Source organism: Monodelphis domestica, chromosome 5, assembly GCF_027887165.1.
Source record: "Monodelphis domestica isolate mMonDom1 chromosome 5, mMonDom1.pri, whole genome shotgun sequence".
Lineage (NCBI taxonomy): Eukaryota > Metazoa > Chordata > Mammalia > Didelphimorphia > Didelphidae > Monodelphis > Monodelphis domestica.
The window spans coordinates 291,132,105-291,155,846 of NC_077231.1; the positions used below are offsets into that span (position 1 = coordinate 291,132,105).

General features: G+C 38.2%; 1 protein-coding gene across 8 annotated transcripts in view; it reads right to left on the reverse strand.

Annotated features, from left to right (window-relative positions):
* SATB1 (SATB homeobox 1) overlaps nt 1-23,742 on the reverse strand; it is a 123,072-nt gene that overhangs the window by 49,355 nt on the left and 49,975 nt on the right. For all 8 annotated transcript variants that reach the window (XM_056800307.1, XM_056800305.1, XM_007505148.2 and 5 more), the window contains 3 exons: nt 20,007-20,118; nt 15,827-16,281; nt 5,508-5,720 (listed from right to left, as the gene is read on the reverse strand). In XM_056800307.1, coding sequence (XP_056656285.1) covers nt 5,508-5,720; nt 15,827-16,281; nt 20,007-20,118 — 780 coding nt within the window. The remainder of the gene's footprint in view (nt 1-5,507; nt 5,721-15,826; nt 16,282-20,006; nt 20,119-23,742) is intronic.

Genomic DNA, 23,742 nt, shown 5'->3' on the forward strand with positions numbered 1-23,742 from the left:
GGAAAATAGTAGAATGCTTGAGTCATATTATCATCATTTTCACATGAAGAAACTGAGTGGCTAAGCAACCTGGCCAGTCACACAGCTAGCCAATGATGAGGTAGGACTTAAATCTAAGTCTCCCTAATCCTGAGTCTAATGATCCATCCACCTGGCCACACCACACCATTGGAGATCCCTGGATAGAAGAGAACCGAAAGCAGCGTGCTTTGGAGATTGTATTTGAGATATAGCCCAGTAAGAGAAACACCAAGATTTCTCAACAGTGATGAATTCATGCAGAATGATCTAAGGCTGGTCTTGGTTCCTCTCAATTTTGTTCCTTGTGTTTGGTTAGAACTAGACTGACCAAGCACACAGCGATTTTGTCAGCAAACCAACTCTAAATGATATGTTTTTGATTCATAGTTTTGTTTTGTTTTTTAATTGGTGATATACATTAAAACTTTGTGTGTGTGGAGGGGCCAGCTAGATGGTTCAATGGATTGTGAGCTAGGCTTAAAAATGGAAGGTCTTGTATTCAAATCTGGATTCAGAGATTTCCTAACTTTGTGACCCTGGGCAAGTCATTTAACCCCCATTGCCTTGCTGTTATTGCTCTTGGAACTAGTACACAGTTTTGATTCCAAGACCGAATGGTAAGGGTTCTGGGGAAAAAAAACTTCATTTGTGGCTTAATAAAATAAATGTTTAAAAGGTGATATTAATAGTAGTACTCCTTGACAACTTTAGGATATGCTTTTAAAAACACATTTCGGTGCCACTTGAATTTTTTTTTAAATCCACATCAAAAATAGTTGTAGAGTATTGAATTAGATCCACTCAACACCCAGTTATTAACCTTTAATATTATTTGACATAAAGTTGTGCTAAGTAACTTCTAGTTGGAAACCTTAATACGTAATAATCTTTGATTTTTCCTCCTCTCCTTACATTCAATTCTTGCCCATTTCACCCTGGTTTAACATCTTTTACATTCATCAGCGTTTTTCTCTATTCCTGCTGGCATCAACCTACTGAAAGCTCTAAGTACTCCTACCTGGACTCCCTTCTTCCTCCAATCTCCCTTCCCTCTCACTGCTAGATTAATCTTGCTTACACGTGGTTGTAGCATCAAAATGCTCCACAATGCAAACCTCAGTGGACCCCATCACCTACACTAAGTCAGTCCATCAGTTAGGATTTAGTAAGCACCTTCTTTGTTCCAGGCACTATGCTAAGTAAGCACTGCAGATACAAAAGGACCAAGAGAGTCTCTGCTTTCAAGGAGCTACAGCTAAAATCTGTCTGCCAATTAAAGGTCTTCATTATTACACTTAGTTGCTACTTAGTGTTCCTTAAATTATTTCATTTTTACTATCCTCCAGAAAGGCACAGTGAATAGAGCATTGCTCCTGCAGTTAGGAAGACTTGAGTTAAAATCAAGCTTCTGACACTTATTAGTTGTATGACCTTGGGCAAGTCCCTTCATCTCTGTCTGACTCAGTTTCCTTAACTATAAAATAAAGATAATAAGCCCCTACTTGCTACACGATTATTGTAAAAATTAAATGAGATAATATTATAAATCAGTAAAGTTATAAGAGTACCTGGTAGGTGTTTAATAAATGCTTATTCTCAGATTCCCTTCCCTTCCAAAGAGTCTACAGCTTAGCCCAAAGAGAAGATTTCACTTCCCAAATGTGCCCTGCACCCACCTGTCTTTAGACCTCTGCTCAAGCGAGTCCTTCTGTTTAATGTCATCCTTACCTTTTCTTCCCTTCCTCACTTCATACTCACTCTTTAAGACCCACACATGAAATTCAGCAACACTCTTTTCCCCTTAACTTCACACAATGATTGAGTCTCCATCTCTCTAGTGTGCTTGGCATGTATTATTTTTGCTGAGAATTATGGGTATTTGGCTCTTATAGTCAGGGGTCTGAGAGAAGAGTCCTCTTTCCAATCCACCATGTTACAAGTCCAAAAGTGATGTTCTCAGTGTGGGGGGTCTACGATATTCTCCTTCTCCCAAAGCACCCTAAGCCTCTGAAATAGCAGACAGTCTCCTCAGGGATTTAAGGAACTTTCATTCTCTGGCTCCAAGGTACCTTTCTACACCTCCAGTTTTGTCCCCTTCGTGCATTCTACCTTCCAACCCAACTGACCCCATATTTGCCATTTGTCACGTATAACAATCCTATCGCTCCAGCTTCACATAGGCTACTCATCTCTCCTAGCTTGCCCTCCTCCTTCACTTCTTTGTAGACCTCTAAGCCTCCTCCCAAGCTCAAATGGTCCCTCCTCCAGGAGGTCATTCCTGATTTGCTCCAATTGCCTCCTCCTTCTCAAACTTGGCTTGCACTTCCTTTGGAGATAGTTCCCATTTTCTAATATTTGGTGTGTTTGTTCCCTAAGAAGCTATAACATTTTTGAGGACAGGGATGCCTTACTGTTTGTCTTTATATCCTTAGCAAAGGACACATTGTAGGCACTTCGTAATTTTCCCCCTTACCTTCTAAGTATGGGTTTCAAGGCAGAAGAGTAGTCAGAGCTAGGCAACTGGTGGTAAATGACTTGCCTAGGGTCACATAGCTAGGAAGTATCTGAGGCCATATTTGAAACCAGGATCTCCCATGTCCTGGGTCCCATCTATCTATCTATTCACTGAGTCACCTAGCTGCCCCCATAAATGCCTTTTAATGTACCACATTTCCCTTGGTATTAGGTTCTGCACAAAGTAGATACTAAGACTCTTTTGCTGCATAAAGGCACCTTAAACAAAGTAGGAAGCTGATTTAAGGAATGATGTTACTGGAGAGACAAAGTGAAACACATACACTAGAATTGTCTTCAGGTTCTATTGGATAGATAACTATTGGCTTTGCCCAACAATTTAAATTTTAAATAACTTCACTGTTGAGTTCTATATTACTTAAACACTGTATTGCCTCAATATTTGCATTAACTGGCCAGGTCTACCTAGCTTAGAATGGCCTGATTAAGTGATTAATTTAGAAAACATAAAGGGGGCATATAAAAAATACAGAACAAAATAAACTATCTCTGTGGGCTATCTCCATTTATCAAAGAACAATGGTTTTTAAAATAAAGGAATATTCTTCAATACCAATTTACAATGAGAGCAACATGGTCATACATTTGAATTTGCAGTAGTTTGGCAAAGATGCTTTTCTGGAAGGGACAATGTTATTTTGGATCAGGACACGGAAAAGTACTGAAACACTAGAAAAATCAGAAAACCATAAACTGTCGTTAAGTAAAGGCAAGCTAGGCGGATGAAGATGGGACTAATGCAGCTCTAACCTCCAGTTCTTACTCTGGAGGGACATGTGTTCCTTCTGTCGAAATTATAGATTCAGTTGTGTGTTAAATAACCCGCTGCAGAATTTTTTTTTAACAATGAATTACCAGTGCCAGGGTTAGGTGACTAATTACCAGGCTTCCAAAGGGTTAACCTCACACAACAGATGTACCGTCTAGTGGGCAACTCCTGCATTTATGAAGGGCCTTTTCTTTTACCAGGCAGTGAGTGACTCCTGAGGCCAACACAAGAGCTCAGTGGTCTCTGCCCTTGAGCAGCTTAGTCTCTATTGAGGAGAAACAACATGGGAATGCAGATAAGTTACAAAAACAAATTCTAGTTCCTGAGTTATTGGGATTTATACTTTGGGACATCAGCTTAGGCTTCACATAAGATGGTGAACTTGAGCTAAGCCTTGAAGGAAGATGTTTTCATGAGATTTACTCTTGTAAAAGCAAAGTTGGTCAGGGGAGGTGGCTAGGTGACTCAGTAGGTAGAGAGATCCAAGCCTGTGGACAGGAGGTCCTGGGTTTAAAACTAGCCTTAGACATTTTCTAGCTATAAGACTGGGCAAATCACATAGCCCAGCCCTTATGGCTCTTTTGCCTTGGAACCAGTAGTATTCACACTAAGGTGGAAGGTAAGGGTTGAAAAAAAATACAGGCATAGGGAGTTTCATGAGTTTCACCAATCAAAAGATAGTAGGGAGAGTTTGGAACTCTTCAGACTCTATATTAGAAAATGATGATCAGTCAAAGGATGTTAGGCCAGTGCATTTGTACCTCATAGTGCTGTTTGGTTACAATATAGTAAGAAATATCATTGCAAAGAATATTTCAAGGCAATTTTACCTAGGTAAGAAATAGTTGCCTTATCCTGGAGAGTATTTTCTAGTGGATCTTCCATTCTAAACTCAATTCGGGATTAGAATAATAATAGATCACTGATTAGTCCAGTCCAGGAGAAGTAGGTTTGCCTTTTACTATATTACAGTGGCTAACTTCTTTCCTCAGACATGTCTCTTTTTTATTTCTCAGTTTTACCTTCCTTAGAATAAGTATACATCCTTCCAAGGTGACTACTTTGAAGACAAGAACACTCATTTAGATGCAAAAGTTATGGTAAGCTTATTTTAAAAATACCCACATAACAAACCCCAATCACTTTCATTACAGCACAGTCATACTCCTTATGCTAATCATGTCTAGCAATGAAAGTCTATTGAAAGGTCTCAGACTAGAAGGAGGTCCATAAGCTTTTCTTTTCTTTCTTTCTTTCTTTTCTTTTTTTTTTCTAATGCAGGAACACGAACCAAGAACTAAAAACATCATCTTTTTCCCTTGGATGAAAAATATATAGAAAAATATAAAATGTACCTATTTCTGGGAAAATGGACGGAATTCTTTATAGGTCCCCTTTTAAATCAGCTTTCAAGGACTGTATGAAACTTAATTATGAAAGATTACAAATGAGATGATTTGTAATTGGTACCAGCTGCAGTTTATATTGGAAAGCATAAATACAAATAGAATTATTTTTTTCTTACTACAAATCACAAAACTGAGGACCTGAACTTGAAGGAACAAGATTTACTTTTTCAACTAGTTTTCCCTATTATTTAAAAAGCCTTCTCTTAATAGTGATAAGAGAAAATATCTGATGACTCACTCCATTTTGCATAGAAGGGCAAACCCCCCTTTTTGAAAAATCTTTTTAGGATTTCGGGGTAGCAGGATTCTGAGACCTGGTCTACTTAAGGGGAGCGGACCCTTTTTTATGTCACTGACCCCACTGGCAGGTAGATGAAGCCTCCGACCTTCCTCAGAAGAAGGTTCTTTTAAAAATTCCCCACTGAAGGAAATGGTAGATTTCAGTTAGAGGCCAAAGACAAAAGAGATGTGGTTTTTTTTCCCTAACTAAAGTTCTGGATTGCCTGAAATCTCTCCACAGACCCGCGGGCTACAGGAGGTCAGTCCAACCCCTTTATTTTCCAGAGCAGAAAGCTTTCCTCTGGAAGCCCCCGGATTTGCCCAAGGCCATATAAATGATAAAGGACAAAGTCCGGATTCAAAGTTTCCCCTCCTAAATCCCACACAGTCTCCCGATTGGAGGCCGGATTCTACACTGCAAGGTTCTCAAGGAAGAGCCCCCTTCTCTGTTAGGCGGCCAAGAAAGCCGCCTAACCAAGAGCTCCTTTCTTTACCTGGGGAGGCCGGCTGGGGGGTGTGCTTATCAGAGGTGCTGGACCCATAGCGGAGGCTGCATTCAAACTCCTTTCCCTTTCATCCTGGTAAATTCGATCCCTTTCAGCTTCCGGCAACTGCAAGAAGTTCTGCATAGCCCGGAGGTTTACCAGCAAAGACTGCGAAGCAGTCTTGGGGTCCTCTTCCTTTCGGAGGATTTCTGAGAGCAAGCCCTGCAGGGGAAGGAATGCGAAAGCGTGAGCTTGTGGAAAGCACACTGTGGTGCCAAGCGATCCCTAAGCATTCCTTTTTCTTTGCCACTAGCTTTAGAAAATGAACAGTCAGAGGCATTAATTCTGCATAGGAATATATTAGTGACAATTTAGGTGGTGTAGAAGAGAGCCTCAATTGTATTCTTAATTTTATTAAGCATCTGCTTTACATACAACATAAACCGAGTCTGCCTAATTGGTCTCTTTCCTTTTAGTGGCTTAACTTGCCATGAAATCTTTCACAGTAAGACAATTGAGAGAAGTTAAGATGAAGTGAAATCCTCAGCTCAGCAACATTAGATTGCATAGTTCTCATGCTGGCTAGACCAAAGCTGCAGAAAAATCAGCATTCAATATGTAAAGAAAGAAAAGCCATCTTGAGAAAGGAAAGAAGGACTTCAAAGGAAAATGCTTCAGAAATTTGATTAAACAAATAAAAAAAAAAATACTCCCAAGGCACCACTTTAGAAGCATTAAAAATATTGCACATTAGAATATAACCAGCTCAAATTATTTAAAAATAAGTGACACCAATTGGCCTTTCAATTTTATATTGGAGAATTACACTGACATACTCCAAATACTTTCAAATACTATCCTGCTATACCAGTAATCTAATATGTATAATGCTGAAATTTTGAACTTCAGAAGACGCAGATGTAATTTGAAATACATAACTGCTTTTCCACATTACAAGGATCCACAGTAGAATGTTAATGAAAAGAACATTTGTCCTTTTATGAAAATAGAATTTCAGATGTTGTATAGAATATCTGCATTTCCTAGATTACTAGCACCTCAAGTAAATCATATTAGTGATTTCTGGACTAAGAATGGTCATCAGCAACATGAGAAAATTATCATGGCAAAAAAGGGCTTTCCTGATTGATCTCCCCCATCAAGGAGGTCATTAGTATTTTACGACAAATTCTTTTATACTTTTGGAAGAACGCTTTTAAGAATGTGAAGATTTCCTTCTAAATGTTTCCGTTAATTTTTTTAAATTTCCATTTTTCAAGGACTGAATTCCTTCTCTTTTCTCATCTCCATCCTTTTGTGTGGAAGAATGTTGGGATCACTAGGGTTGAATTTGTTTCTTTGCCAACAAAATGGAACCACGGATGAAACATTTGCTGGACAAAGAAGGCCGGTCTGTGAGTGGCAAACAACACTTAAGATGACCCTTTCCAAAGCCTTCATAAAAATTCTATTGGGAGGGTGGAAACCAAGAGTCTAAAGAATGAGGCAGTTTGGTAAAAGGAAATGATCTCTAAATATTATGGCATTTTAAAAGGTTATCTGCAAGTACCTTTAAAAGAAACTGCTCAGATAGATCACTGTCAAAATAGTTGGTGAAGACAATACTTTCCTCAAAATTCAAAATAAGATGGTCCCATGTAATCAGCAGAGGAAAGTTTCTAAATAAACACACTCACATTTTGTGCCTTGGTTGCACAAACTTATAATTTATGGAAGGAAGGGGCCATTAGGTAATGCCATTATAAGAGAGACAACCACAGCCAAATGTTACCTAATTGTAAGAGAATTGGACAGAAAAATTAGAAGTACTTGTATTAGGTAAAGGCTGCTCCTATTCATTGACAAGGCCTGCAGTCAATTCAATTAAAATTCAGCCCAAAAATGTCATCAGTCATCCAGATTGTTGATCTGGATGATGTCAACTAGCTTGTTTGACAGAATTTTTTACTGAATTGATTTAGTGATCCAGTCAAAGAGACTTCTTAAAAACAAAAACAAAAAAGGTTAGGTTCTGCCCAAGTTCCATTTCACCCAAATATATGTGGGTGATTTCACAGATATCATTAAAAAACAACAAGCAATATAGCAAGATGGGCTCTGAAATGGCTCTGCATATGCGAGGCATCCCTATTAAATGTCCATCCCTGATACAATATTCTTATTAAATGAATGCCTGCAGAGTACACAAAACACAGTATAAAAGGATGACGAGTCACCACGAATACTGATTCACAGAGTATCTGAAGTAATACTTCACTGAGACTTGGAGAGTTTATGGCATGATAAGCATGATCAAAAAGAGCATGCTATGGGCAGAAGGATTCGAAAGAAATCAAATCAGTGTATTTTAGGCAATTATACTTGGGAAGCTTGAAACTGGGCTTTAAAAAATGTAGCAGCTTTTTTTTTTATTCAGAGAAGGAATAAATCTATGTCAACACAAAACTGTAATAGAGGAAAAGTAAAGGGCAAGTTTTGGGAAAAGTTCTATATTCCATTCCTTCCTTGGTGTAGAGGAAAGAATTCCTCATCTGGATTAAGAAGTGAGGAAGGCTGTTTATTGGGCAAAAAAAAAAAAAAGCTTTGTCTCAAAGTTTAGGATTTGGAAGGAATAGATTTTATTTCAGGTCTCTCCTGCCAATTACTAGCCATACTTCGACAAATATTTTGGAAGAAAAAAAAATTCCCTTTTCCTTAATATAATTATTCTAATGGTCCAAGTGCTTGATTTTTGCCTTAAAAAATCTTGGAAGAGAACTGAATCATTGCCACAAGCACTGAAGTAACTGAAGGTAGGCCAGTGTAGATAATACCAGCTATTTTGAAACCAGTTTACCCATTGCTTTCAATGGGGGGAGTGCCCCCTGGTGGACAATGCACGAGAAAAATAGCTACAAAACGTTTTGCCCACAGTTTATGATCGTCTTCAAAACGTTATTAAGTCACTTTGGAAAAAGTCTCCCAAAATACGGGTGCCGGGAAGTAACTACAGGAAGCCCTTGTATAAGTCAGTTGGTTTTGTTTGTGAAGCCACCGTGTCTTTGTTCCACTTTACAGCTGGGGAGACTTAGAGACTTGCTGTTGGTGTATCTAAGGGGTCACTTCATCAGGCAAAAGGCCACTCAGGAACAAAATCTCCTGGGACAAGGGCCCAAGACCAACAACCTGCCTTCCAATGATTTCTGCTCTTCAAGTCAATGGTGGCAGAGAACACTCCCAGAGCTTGTTAATTCATTATCCGATATGAGGAGCCAAAATAGCTGGACTTGCTGAACACACTGAATGTGCCAATTAATTTGTCCAGTTTGGGGGGAGGGAAACTCGTCTAAGACATTGGGCAAAAGCTATGGTCACACTGATGGCCCATGTGCATGGGAGCCCATTCATGGGAAAAGCACAAGAGTTAAAGTGTAGCTGCACAAGAAGACCAATCTCTTATCATTGGAGAGCCTCAAAGGCACATTCCTCCCCTTCTTCGAGGGGGAGCTCCTGATATGGTATCTGTCTCCATCACTACTTTATCACACACACACCCTCTTTGTCCTTCATTTAAAAAAAAATACCGAAAGGAACCCAAATATTTTTTAAAAGGCAAGACTAAAAAGTAAAAATATAGAGAAATTTAGCTCTTCTGGAAAGGCATATTTAAGACCAGTTTTCTCCATTTCCCTTCCCTAAAATCCTATTGAGGGACTTTATTCTAACACAGGAATAACCCTGAGTTCTTAAAGACTCATTGGAAGAGTATAAGCTCTAAGCCTTTACCCTGCCTGTTTTCCTCATACCTGGAATACTCTCCCTTGTAATCTCAGATCTTAGAATCTCTGGATTGCTTTAATATTGAGATAAGGTGTCCTCCTGCAGGAAGTCTTTCCTGGTCCCCTTGGCCAGTAAGAATTCTTTCTAACCAATATCTATTTTGTTCATATATTCTGATATGTGTATACATGTGTGTTCGGATATAGTTTTCCCATTTAGAATAAATGTAAGCTTCTCGAGGGCAGCGTTGACTTCAAGCATGGGCTCAGTGAGAGACTCTGTTGTCAGAGGACTAGCCTGGCCAAGATGGCCAAAGAAACGGTAACTTATGATGACTTAGAAATTGAAGATGTCTAAAATCCCTTTCTCACAAGACCATTCTGTGTGGCTGCGAGAATAAATATGCTAATGCCATTTTACAGAGGAGGAAATTGGAGCTCAGAGGAGGTAGGTAATTCAACTAGGACATGCTAGAGCCAAGATTAAAGTTTTACTTTACTTCAAGTCAATGATCTATCTCCCACATCACACTTGGAAAGTCTCTTCCTGACCAGAAAGTTGGCCGCTGGGGGTGGATGTGTATGTGTTTCTATATACATACATTTATAATAATGTCTAACACACAAACCCCCCCCCCAACTCAGGAATACCATCGTTTTAGGCAGCTAGGCGGCACAGTAAATATAATACTAGGCTTGAAGTCTGGGAAATTTGAGTCCAAATTTGGCTTCAAAAGTCACACCTTCTGTTTGCCTCAGTTTCCTCAACTCTGAAATCAATCTAACGATAGTACCTACCAACCAAGGCTGTTATGAAAATCAAATGAGATATGTGTAAAGCACCTGGCATAGTGCCTGGCATATAGGAGGTGTTCAATAAATGCTAGCTATTAGTGTTATTAATCGACATCATTATTTAAGGCGTAAAAGGATGTTGACCTTCATTGACAGAGGAGATAGCCACATTTAGAAAATTATAGAAGTTTGAGTTATGAAAGGACTTTCTCATTGCATAAAAATCTTTCAAGTATTTTCAGAATTTTACACTGATTTTACCTTGGAGAAATGTCATATTCTTTTGTCATTTAGGTTCACTTTTGTAAAGTGAAAGTTCTAAACTTTTTCCAATGAAAAAAGGAATTTTCAAAGAGCTTGCTTAGCCTGTTTATTTTTCTATTCCAAAAGGAGAGTTTGCAAGTCATCACGAGCATAGTTCATTACTAATAGTAAAAAAATGTTCAATAAATATTATCAGTACTTTCCAAAGCTAATTATGAATTCTTTAAAACGGCAGATAAATGAAAGTGTCTGCCAATTTGAACAAAAACATAGCCTGTCTGGCCTGCAGTTTGTCTCTTCTTTGAACATAATCACTGATTCAGATAGATTTTTATCAGCTTCATGGAACTTCAAAGCATGTACAGAGAAAATATGATTTGATGAAATCTCCCCCAAATATGTAAAGCAACACTGAATGCTCTCTCAATGCCCCATTTACAGGGAATTTTAAATCACATGTCCAGGTGAAAGATGATTTTTCTAACTCCACCCACTCACCTGGACCTTTGCCAAGTAAGTTATAAGCCGACACATTCATCTATGTCGTTAGTTGCAAAAGGAGAGCTGTCATGGTGGTGTAATAGCACCTTTTTACCTTGGATTCAATAGTGATATGGATAGTGGGCTTTTTCTTAAATTACACTGCAAAGAATTATATGAACACAGTGGCAATTTCTGTTATACTTAAGCAGGCAAATTTCTCTCCACCAGATAATTTACAGAACTCAAATTCAATAAAACATTGCATGATGGTCCATTACTGTTATCAGTTTTGAATAATCCATCTTCATTCTTCATTTTACTGGAAAATAAAGTGTGCCAAAGACAAAAGAGAAAAAAAAACTGAAAAGGCCTGAGAATGGGATCTGAATAAACTCTTGAGTTTTAGTTAAAAAGCTCCTTGCCACACAGATATGTCCAACGTGTAAAATATATGTGACACACAGAAGCAGAATGCTCTAAGTTTAAATAGTAACTTTCCAGAAGTATATTAAAGCTGGTAAGAGTTTATTTAGAAGCTTTCAAAAATTAAAAAAAATATATGCTGGCTTATACTAAAACCTCATAAAAGAGGCACAACTAATTAGCACCTACTGAGATTTAGTCTCTTCAATAGTAATTTATGTAAAAATATATTTGTACCAATTATGTTTCTCAAAACTTGAGAAATTATTTTTTAAAACTTTACCACAAATGAATGATATTTGGGGAAAATAGCAAGGGGTGTTCCCCCCATAGTTGTGAAGGTCCAGGGAGGTTCATGCTGATGGACTATGGTGGATGCACACGCATTTCATATGAAATTCCTAGGGCTTAAATACTCCCACTGGCTCTGTAATTAATCTCATCCATTTGTGAGGCCTGTCTGATGATGCAGATTGCAGTCTGTCCTCCCCTACCCATCCTTTGTGTGTCTGTCTGCCCTCTTCCGTGTGTTCCTCACTGTTGGCCCCCCTAATGTTCTAGGGAACTTCATTCCCTTCTCCTGAGACCATGAAAGTACCAGTAGAGTACTCTGACTGGCCATCTGTCATCCTTCATCCTTGCGATGTGACCAACCCATCTTCTTTTCCTATCAACCCATTTCCTTCATGCCATCTTGATCTCCTTTGAAGTTTCTCATTGGTTGCAGCCTACTCGCCAGCCCCCACCCCAAGCTCTCCATTGCCCTCTGTGTGATTTTTATTGTCTTTACTAATTTTAATACATTTGCCCACCACACAATAACAACAGAAATATGTGTGTCCAGAGCCTCATCGTTCCCTCCTCATCTGATCTCTTGTATGACAACAGTGTCCTTGGGTGATTACGTCATGAAGCTTTGCATTTGTATGTACATATTTTACACTATTTTTTAAAAAACTTAAGTTGGAATTGCACATTGTAATAAGTGCACACAAATGTGTGATGTGAGATTTGCCTGTGCAGAGCTCCAGCTATATACATATGCATTAGCATGTGTATTTTAGTACTCTATGCTAACACCATACACTAACACTCTGCACCTGCTTTTATTGAAATGCATACACTTTGAAATAAACACACTACATGCATTCATATGAATGTATAATCAATAAAATAAATGCAGCTGTGTTTTTTTAAGTGTGACCACCCAAAATACATGCATGCTTGCGTGTGCAAAAACTATGTCTCAGAAACTGCATACTTAAATAGAGGGATGTGGTGAAACATACCCAGGGAGTGATTTACAACGGACCTTCTCAGAGCCGAGAGACGACTGCTTTCTGAGAACTAGCCCCATCCCAGCGATGAACATGTTAACTTAAACACTTTTAGTGTCATTCTAGATAAAATAAATACTTCTTTTAAAGATGGCTTAGACATTAAGATGGCTTTTATTAAAGTGCTCTGCATCTAGCTCTACCAAAATTTCTACCTCTTTCTCTCCTTTCCCAGAAAAATAGTTATTTCTTATTTGATGTTAAAGACCATCATTTTTTCAAACAACTGCTATGAATAGAAAAATAGGATCAGAGACCTGCAGCTGGCAGGGACCCTGGAGGTCTTTCACTCTAATCCTTCCTTCATTTTACAAGTAAGGAAACTGAGCCCAGAGGGGTTGACTAAATTTGTTTGAGGTCATGTAATTATTAAATGGTAAACGTCATACTGAAACCCAGGCAACTGAGTGGAACAGTGGATAGAGTATGAGACTTGGGAGTCAAGAAGACCTGAGATTGGGGGCAGCTGGGTGGCTCAGTGGATTGAGAGTCAGGCTCAGAGATGGGATGTCCTGAGTTCAAATCTGCCTTCAGTCACTTTCTAGTTCTGTGACCCCAGTCAAGTCACTTAACCCCCATTACCTAGCCCTTGCCACTCTTCTGCCTTAGAACCAATAACCAGTATTGATTCTAAGATGGAAGGTAAGGGTTTAAAAAAAAAAAGACCTGAGTTTGAATCCTGCTTCAGAAAAGCTGTAGGGCTTTGAGCAAGTCTCTTACCTAACTGTCTGCCTCTGTTTCCTCATTTATAAATATGGGGATAATAAATTGCACCTACGTCATAGGGTTGTTGTGGAGATGAAATGAGATAGCATATATTTACAGGGCTATAAAAATTGTAGCTATTTTACCAAATCCCTGTTCACTTTCCACTAAATCTTCACAGTAAGTTCTCCCTTAAAATTAAAAACTTTGTTTATAAGGGATGGCATTCTCCATCTCACACTCTACCAGTCACTCTGAACTCTTCACCATGAGAAACCTTCGAGAGTGCTCAGCATCATAAGAGCTCTCCTTGGATTTCAGTGTATTCTCATCCATGCCAGCATTACAGTGAGGTCTGGGCTTCATGAAATAGAATGAATTGGTTTTTGCTACTAACAGTAGTAACAAGGTAGTAGGTTTGGCCTACTCTAGTCTAATTATATGTAGATAGAACATTTAGTTGCCAGATAAGTATAAAATGTAGAACAAACTGTTACAGTTTAAAAGGTAAGGCAAGTGTAAAAAAAAATCACAGCTGTGAGTCAATGTGTTATGTAAATTCTGATAGACTTCATATTAAATGATCCTGTGGAGACCCCCACCTGCCCCACCCTGAACATTGGCATCGTGACTACTCACAAAGTCTAATAACTATAGGAAGGCAAAGTAAGTCAGTGGACTCAGGAAAAATGATAGTAAATTCAGAAATATTAAAAGAGCATAATTCCTTGGATCCAACCACCATTAAATACTAGTTCCCTCAATTTTTCATCAGCAGCTGTATTAAAACAAAAATGGACATTTATTTCAAAACACCATGAAAGACTTAGTGGCAAGGGACCTGGATTCAAATTCTGGATTTGCTTTTGATGACCCGTATGATATTGACCAACTTATGACTTATTTGGTTTAAGTTTCCTCATCTGTCAACTGGGATGGCTCGATGACTAAATGGGCTCCAAGGTCCCTTCTAGGTCTAAGGCTAATGAGTTTTATCTCATCTTATTTCATTTTTTCTCATTATTCTCATAATTATACAACATTTAATCTCATTATTTCCTACTCACACACACATACATATATAAAACCCCTCTCCCTTCCTGTCTCCTCCTTCATTAAAATAAACGTGTCCAACGTTTATTGACAATAATATCTACTCTGGCTTTGCCAAACAAAGAAAAGATTCTAAGAATAAAAACTGCATGAAGAACAAGTGACAAATGAGATCCCAGGCAATGGTGAGAGAGTGTGTGTTGGGAGGTGAGGTGGGGGGAAGAGAGGAGAGATACTAGAGCTAGTTTAAAAAGTATGAATGACAGTGTGGAGGAGAGTGACTATGCTATGCTAATTCATTATGCTAATGAACCATACTGCTGCCATCACTTAACAGCTGATCATAGCTGGTCTCCATAATCCTCTTAGTATTTCCCTAGGATGCTTAATATGAAAAAAAGTTGGAGAATAAATTTGAAATAAAATATCTATATCTATATTCTATATAGAAAATATTTTATATTGCATTTACTTTTTTCATATTCACCTCATATAGAAACACAATAACACATTATTGATATAGTATTTTAAGATTTCCTAAACATCTTCCTTAAAATAACTCCCTGAGATGGGCAGAGTAAAGATTATTATCCCTACTTACAGATGAGAAACCCGATCCTCATCAGTGAAGGGACTTGATCTGAGGTTACAGTAGTGAAGTTTGTGGCAGAGGAGATAGAGCCCTGATCTCATCAATAGTTTTTTAGAAATCAGCTAAGTCAGTAAAAAGGTATGGATGGGACCTTGGGCATATCACACTCTCTTTTGACTTCAATTTCCTCACTTATAAAATAATTGAATTGTTTCCAATTGCTTAAAGTCTCCTTATATTTAAAATATTCTATGATTCGTGTTATTGTTGTTGAGTTATTTCATTCATGTCTTGACTCTTCATGACCCCATTTGGGGTTTTCTTGGCAAAGATACTATAGTGGTTTACTGTTGCCTTCTCCAGTGCATTTTACAGATGAGGAAGCTGAGGCTAACAGGGTTAAGTCACTTACCCAAGATCACACAGCTAGAAAGTGTCTGAGTTGGGTTTTGAACTCAGGTCTTCCTGATTTCAGGGCCAGTGCCCTATTTGCTGCATCACCTAGCAGCCATCCTGAATGATTCATGGGATGGCATAAACACATAGCTGACACTAACTTTAAAAACCTGCAATTTTGGTAGAAAATTCATAATAAATTTTATGATTGGATCCTGAATGTAATTGTATTCACAGATATTATTCTAGTCTCCTACTGCCAATGAAGAAGTCAATGTGAACTGGAAAACTAGAAAGGAAGACAGGGTAACATCCATAAAGCACGATTAGGGAAGGCATCAATGGCTGATCCCATTAAACTAAGTTTAGTGTTTTAGTCTGGACTCTGTGCCTGAAAACCCACCTGGAGAGATGGTCTCCTTTATGAGTCCACAAATGGGAGAAAAGAGAAACGTAGCATGCACAACAAGAAAATGCCTTTGGAAATCCAACCAGACCTACCTGAGTTCTGTTAAAAGCCACACGTGCAAATACTGCCTGGGAGATTCCCGCTCTTTTTAGTTCATCTCGCACCCACTGGTAGATTTCGGAAGACACCTCTGTGTTGGTTGAAACCTGTTGCTCCAACGGCTTGTTCATAGATCTACTGACAGGGGGAGGGTGGTTCAAGTACTGTTGGTTTAAGGACTGCTGGGCTAAGAGTCTGTTCACTGCATACTGCTGGTTTAGCAACTGAGCCATCACCAGCTGTTGATTTACCAACTGAGGACTAATAGGAGTAGATACAAGTCCAGGGTGCAGATTTGGAAGAGGGGTCCGGACCGATGGCTGGCTGCCGTGAGAAAGCTGCACAGGGGATGGAGGCTGTTCAGCTGTGTTCCCTGGGACTGGCTGCTGGCCAAAGTTGACATGGTTGGCACCTTGCTGGGATAGTTCAGAAAGGCTATCCATTTCAACTACAGTGGACCAAGAAGAAAAAAATGCCATTTCTTAAGAGAATAATTATAATAATGAGATGTCATATTTATACAAAGCTTTAATGTTGGCAAAGTGCTTTACTATCCAAATGTAGACAATAAAGAATCATGATACTTCTAAAGCTAAAAGACAATCATTCTCAAACAACCCAAATCAGCTTAGAATTGGGGGCAACACCAAAGCATCCCATTTATTCCATGCCTCTACTACAATAAAAGATCAAGAATGAAGTGTGTTGTTATTTTTCAAAATGTTGCATGATATGCTTTGGCTTCAGACTCTTAAATTTATCACTTTAATAACATGAATAAAGCTATTTAAACAGATGACTTATAAAAGCGAGTCATTTGTTCAGGGATAAAGATGATAAATGTAGGTGATAAGAGATAGAATTTACAGGGGGCAGCTGGGTAGCTCAGTGGATTGAGAGCCAGGCCTAGGGATGGGAGGTCCTAGGTTCACTTCCCAGCTGTGTGACCCTGGGCAAGTCACTTGACCCCCATTGCCTAGCCCTTACCACTCTTCTGCCTTGGAGCCAATACACAGTATTGACTCCAAGATGGAAGGTGAGGGTTAAAAAAAAAAAGATAGAATTTACAGCTATAATCAGCATTTGACAAGTATTTTAAAGTTCCTACTATGTGCCAAGCACCGGGTATATGTTGGGGATACAACGAAAGAAAAAATATGTGTGTATAGGTATGTGTGTATGAATATGTGTATGTTATCATCTTAGGAAAAGAAAAATAAGACCACTCTTTCTCCTGGCTTCCCCATTTCCCTTTTAAGTCTCAATTAAGGACTCACTTGCTGGCAGAAGCCTTTCCTGGTCCTCCTTAATCTGTCTGCCTTTCTCCTGCAAGTATTTTGAATTTACCCTAAGCCTATCTTATTTGTATAGAATTGTTTGCATGTTGCCTCTCCCAATAGACTGTGAGCTCCTTATGAGCAGAAACCATTTTCCCCACTTTCTTTACATCCCGAGCTCTTAGGGCAGTGCCTGGAATACAGTAGGTGCTTAATAAATGCTTGTTGACTTGACTTGGATTTGAAGTCAGAAGCCATGAGACAAATCCCACTTCTTCTATTTACTACGCACAGGACTAGAATTCATGGGCACTGGCCTCTCAGTCTCCACAGCAGGAAAATGTATGGATTGGACCAGGTGAGCTTTAAACCCTCACCTCGCAGCCCATGAGACTAAAATACATTTCTTGTTTGAAGTCTCTACGGAATCAGGGACATAGCTTCTTGGGTCAGAAAACTGATTCTCTGCCGCCAGATGAGAATGATTTCTATAAGAAGCTATGGTGGAGGCCAGCTAAGTGGCCCAGTGGATAGAAAGCCAGACCCAGAGATGGGACGTTCGAGGTTCAAATCTGTCTTCAGATACTTCCTAACTGTGTGACCCTGGGCAAGTCACTAAACTCCTATTGCCTAGCCCTTACCATTCTTCTGCATTAGAAATGATACTTAGTATTGATTCCAAGAGAAGGTAAGGGTTTTAAAAAAAAAAAAGAGCAGCAGCATCATCTATGGTGGACTGTTTTGATTCACTATTAAAATTATTTTTACGAAAAAGAAATGGTCATTTCAGTGTAGGGGTGATGCTGGTACCATTAACAAGCTTCCCCACCCCCCGCCCCCTCTTAGAGCTTCTACACTGGCCAGGTATCCCACCAGGGCAGACAGCTCTGTGTGCTTCCAACATTCTGCTGCAGGGAAGATGCTGCTTTTATTCTCCTCAGTGTAAAAGCTGAACATGGAGCCGTAAATAGGCATTTCCCCCCAAATACCACACTATGCTTCCCTTGTGTAGACAGCAGCTAAGTCTTAATCATCATTTCTCATTATCACTAAATATTCAAACTTTACATTTGGAAGAACTTATCACACTGCTGAAGTTAACTGGCATATGCAAACTATAACCAAGGATGGGGGAGAGAAACCTTCTATTTCCACAACCAAATGTAGAGATCAGCCCAAGTGGGCCATTCACATAGAATAGTAATTCAAGCAATTATCACAAAAGTGATGCATTGTCTTCATTACAGCCTTAAGCTATAAAAGGCTAGGAATCTGTTTTGGTAGATGGATGGTTTTTCTCCAACTACTAAAAGCTAAAACATGCTCAAAATTCAGATTCTCCTGCTTCCTAAAGCCTTAAAAAGATATTAATAATTATTTTTGTTAATAGAATAGATTTGCAGAAGCTCTCCAGAAATAGGCTGAAACCAGGATATACTATCCAAAGTTAGGTTAATATCACATACTTAACAGGAGCATCATTTGTAACCGACAGTACCAAAGTGTGGGGAAGAGGAGGTCCTTAATAGGAATAAAAACACAATCTCAAAACAGTGTTTGATTTTGTGAACACTAATGACCTCCTCAGAAATTGCCATGACTGCCTTTTGAGCTAGAAAGAGCTCAGGACTTGGAGTTAAAAGATCTGGGTTCAGGGGGCAGCTGAGTGGTTCAGTGGATTGAAAGCCAGGCCTTAGAGATGAGAAGTCCTGGGTTCAAATCTGATCTCAGACACTTCCCAGCTGTGTGACCCTGAGCAAATCACTTAACCTCCATTGCCTAGCCCTGACCACTCTTCTGCCTTAGAACTGATACACAGTATGGACTCTAAGATAGAAAGTGAGGGTTTAAAAAAAAAAAAAGACCTGGGTTCACATCCTACCTTGGAGTCTTACCAAAGAATTCTTAAGCCTTAGTTTCCTGGCTCATAAACTAGGGGTAATAATATACTACTAACCTTGTATTATGTTATAAATGAGGAAAGAATTCCATTTATTCTATATATCTTGTTTGTCCTACATGAATTACATGTTGTTTCTCCTATTAGAATGTGCGCTTCTTGAGGGCAGGGACTGGTTTTCTTCTTTATTTGCATCCTCAATACTTAACATAGTGCCTGGACTTACTAATTGCTTAGTAAATTCTTACTGCCTGATTAAAAACGCTTAAAGTATTAAATAAATGGGAATGATTACTATCAATAGAAGGCACTGACAGAAGATAAATACTTGGGCAAAAGAAAATACCTATTTTACCCATGTCATTCGTGAAATTCTAATTTATTCTAATATATCCTTTATAACATTTATTCATTTCTTCCATAACAAATGTTGATACTGTGAGCTAAAATGAAACACTAGGCAGTCTTACTGAGAAGTCAGTAGGACAGGAAGTCATTGGTCAGTAGAGTGATTTGTTCCTGGAGAAGTTTGGGCTGAAATCAATTAGAAAATTATCTACTTGCCAGAGTGCTTAAATAACCCTTGCAATAGATAGGTGCGACAGAAAAACATGAATAATTTCTTTCAAATTGATTATAAAAATCATGCAATTTTCCATCTAAAAAATTCACTTAATCCTGAGAGAGATCATATCTAATATTAGTTATTCAAGACCTTGTTAGGTCTTTATAGAGATGTTTCAAAATGACAGCTTCCCTCCTCATTCCATGATTTCCTGCATGTCTGACAACCAAGTCAGTTTGGCTGATTTAAACACAAACATTTATTGAATTTAATTATCTCATTATACTCATACCCCAAAAAAAAGAAACATACTAAATTGATCTCTAATTGGGCAATCAAAATAGCTGGCTTTAGATATGATTGTGATGCCCCCCCTCCACCCCCAATGACATGTAATGGTATGTGGCCCCCTTACAACGCTTCCTGCTTACCCAGCATATCTTTTGTCTTCTTGAAATGTTTATACCACCTTCCAAATTCTTGACATTTTGCTGCTGATACATTTGCATAGTAAGTGCTGTTCACAATGGATGAAATCATACTCTGCATGAAAAGGGGGGAAAACATTTGTAATATATAGCAGCCCAAGTTGGAACACAGAAATTATTTCAATTGTTAAAACCATATTTTTTTATCATCTGAGTACCATAACAATTTTTTTTACCCTTTAGCCTAGAGCTTCAACTTAAAATTCATTAAGCAGAAAATCAAACATTTGTTTTAAATGGAATGGAAAGAAACAACCCACAGAGACAAGGATAAAGCTATCAAACAGTAGACTTGTTAACTTCAACATAGCATCTCTAGATTCTCTCACTCAAAGCCTTCTATGTACTCCAAGCTTGCAAAGCTTCCATTGAGCCCAAATAACTAGAAATGCGTCTGATGCCTACAGAGCCACAATATACGATGTACTACCTCCAGAGCTTCTGACTGAACTGCATAGAGCTATTGTCTTCATTTTCCATTCGTCGGTTCCACTAAGAGAGGCAGGATGGGTTAGTGGGCAGAGAACCTGTCTCAAAACAGGAATGCTTGGATTCAAATCCAATCTCTGAAACATCCTGACCCAAGGCAAGGAACTCAACCTCTCTGTGTTTGGGTAACTCCCTAAGACTCTAAGTGGCATGGAAGGCATTTGGTGGAGGACCATCCTGACCTGAGACTTTCCTCTATCAGTGAAATCATAGGCCCGTTTCCCTGTTTTACATTCTGCCCTTTTAAGAAAGGGGAAGGTAGGGATGGATGGGTGGGTGAATGTATTGCTACTCTCGAAGGTCTGTAAACCTCAAAATTAATATATATCAATCTTTTAAAAGTGATTTCCTTGTCACAGGTCAGAATGACTACATAAAAGAAAACACTTAAAATAGTCATAGGAAACCACTATATGAAGGAGAAATAATTTATTATTAGTTCTAATTGAATTTGAAAAAAAAAAAAGCATGAGTCTAGATTTTTAATTGGCCTTAACATTTCTCTTAAAATACAAACGTTTGAGAATTCTCAAGGATACTTTTGAGAAAGAAAAAAAATGCTATTCTAGGTATATTACTTTTCTTTCTGATCAATTATCTAGAAGCAAAAATAGTCTAGTTTCTAAAGCAAGAAATGGAAGAACAACAATGAAAAGTTTATTATTTTCTTCTTTACACTTTTAAAATCGGGAAAGAGTTTTTTAAACAAATAAAATGAAACCTTATCACCACAATTTCAATGAAAAGAACCATGTTTGAAAAAAATGAAATAATTCTTCCCACCCCATACATAATAACCAGTCAATAGTGAGTACATTAAAGGCATTTCCCATTGAGTCTTAAAAATAATTAGATTTCCAATTACTTATTCCCCCCTCCCTCCTCCAACCCTTTGTGTATAAAAGCTTGCATTTCAAACTTTAGTTGGACTATGGTGAAATAATTTACAGAATAGAAGTATTGTTCTATGGACAGTTAATAACCAGAAAAGCCAGTTTGGGGACAAAGATACAAAATATTTTTCTATCACTGTCGAGTTTAAAGCAATTTCTAATTTAAACTTGTGTTATTCTGGATATTGACTCCACTGAAATTCATTATCAGTGTTAGTTTTAGAGTCCATGCAGACTAGTAATATGTAAATTTGGGGGGATCTGAGAAGAGCTTGGCTAAAAAGATGCGCTATAGTGTGCTACTTTTGCAAAGCAGAGATAGCCTAGCAAAGGGACCCTGTGACAAACTTCATGTCTGCTATTCATTGCTTTTACATCCATTTTCACATTTTTATTCCACTAAAATCCTACTTCTTAAAGTGCTCGTGATGCTATGTCATTAAATCCAATGGTGAGCAATTTAACTAAGAGCCTGCTACAATCAACAGCGTAAAAGAGCCTTATAAAACTTGCCAAAACTAGAGCCCAAAGATTTCCTGATCCAGTTAACAATCCATCAGCATCAATAAAGCTTATTCCATTGTAATAATGGGCCAGTACCCTCAGACACTAATAAAACTACTGAGACCATCTTATGGATAATGATGATTTCTCCCAGTGGATGCTAGCTAATATTCTTCTGCTCAGGTCCAGCTTTTTTTTTTTTTAATTCTATATGTTCCACCATCCAGACATTCAAAGAGGTTCTTGAATATCAATATCATCAATGCAGAAGAGCACGTGTGAATTTTAATCATTGCAAAGCTCTTAATTTTAAAAAGCAAGCTTTAGTCAGTCTCTTTGTTTTTTGGGAGGGGAAGTATTTTTAAAATGCCTGATCTATTAAATTCTTGCCTTTAATCCTGAAATATGCTGTTTACCTTTTCTACATACAAAAGTGTCCAGAGGTACATGCTTATGGTCATGGATGAAAAATGAAGTGTGTAAAATCAGGTCAGTTTGGATTATGACCTCATTCACATTGAGCTCTCTGTTTTCCATATACAAATTATTTCTTTGCAGATTTTTGTAGAAAATTTTTAATTAAACTGAATTTGCAAATAAATAAAGCCTTCTGAGTTACTTCTACATTTCATATTTTTATGCACAGGGAATATAAAGACATATATAGATTAGTCTAAACAAACATTAAATCAAAATGTTAAAATGTAACAAAGCCAATTAAAAGATTTCAAATATTATTTGATGGACTTAAGTTTTACCTTTTTATTTATCCATGTTATTGCTTCTCTTTAGAGCAAGGAATTGAAATTTCACTCTCTTTTTCACTAGAGTATTTATACATATTGGTCTAACTTTTTGTTTACATGAGAACTTTCTCATTCCCTACTTTATGTTTTGCAATAAAGTCCTAATTTGAGTTTATGATGTCACACTCTATTGCCACAAAATTCATTGTGATGCTGCAAATTCAAGTTATGTTTTCATGGTGAGATCAAATTTCCAAAGAGCCAGAGATTATCTTTTAAATAATAAATATCCAGGGCATGGGGGCAGGCTTGGGATAATAAATCCAGTGAAAGTCTTTGGTATTCAACAAAAACCCAACAGACTTAGACCTGGAAGAGGCAAAGTCAGTCCCTCGGAACATTTTCATGGAATGGATTTTTCCTTTTAGAAAACCTCTTCTGAAAATACCCAAGAACAGTAGCTACCAATTTTCATTATTTAGGATGATCCATTTAATATTTAATTCCCTAAATCATATATTCAGTTATGTATTAACATCCCATTAGTCCAGCAAATTTCCAAAGAAATGGCTCGTTTTCACTCTTCCAGCGTTTGTGTTGTTATTGTGAGAAGCTGCCACGTTGGTGGGAGCTGAAGAACAGAAGTCATTATAAGGATACAAATGGGGAAATCTCTTCATTCGGAGTGAATGTGGATTTAGTTGCCAACTCTATCACCCTTTAAAAAATCATTTGAGATGCCAAGAGGACTGCAATGAAACCGTTTTAAGTACTTTTCTTCCCTACCTTAAAAGAAATGCTATCCCAAGTTCTCTAGAGTATAGTATTGCCCATACAGAGACGGAGAGGCAGTTAAACAGGACTCTGTGGCCAAGTAGTTCCAATCCTCCCTTGTTGTCTATTTAAAGGAGTTATCAAAGGCATTTGGCAAAGGGCACTCCTTGCACAGCAAGTTTCCTTCCTGAATGGCCACTCTGTACAAAATCGCCTTGTAAACCTTAGGTGCTGGGGGTGGGGCAGGGAATCCCCTGAATACAAGTCTGGGTC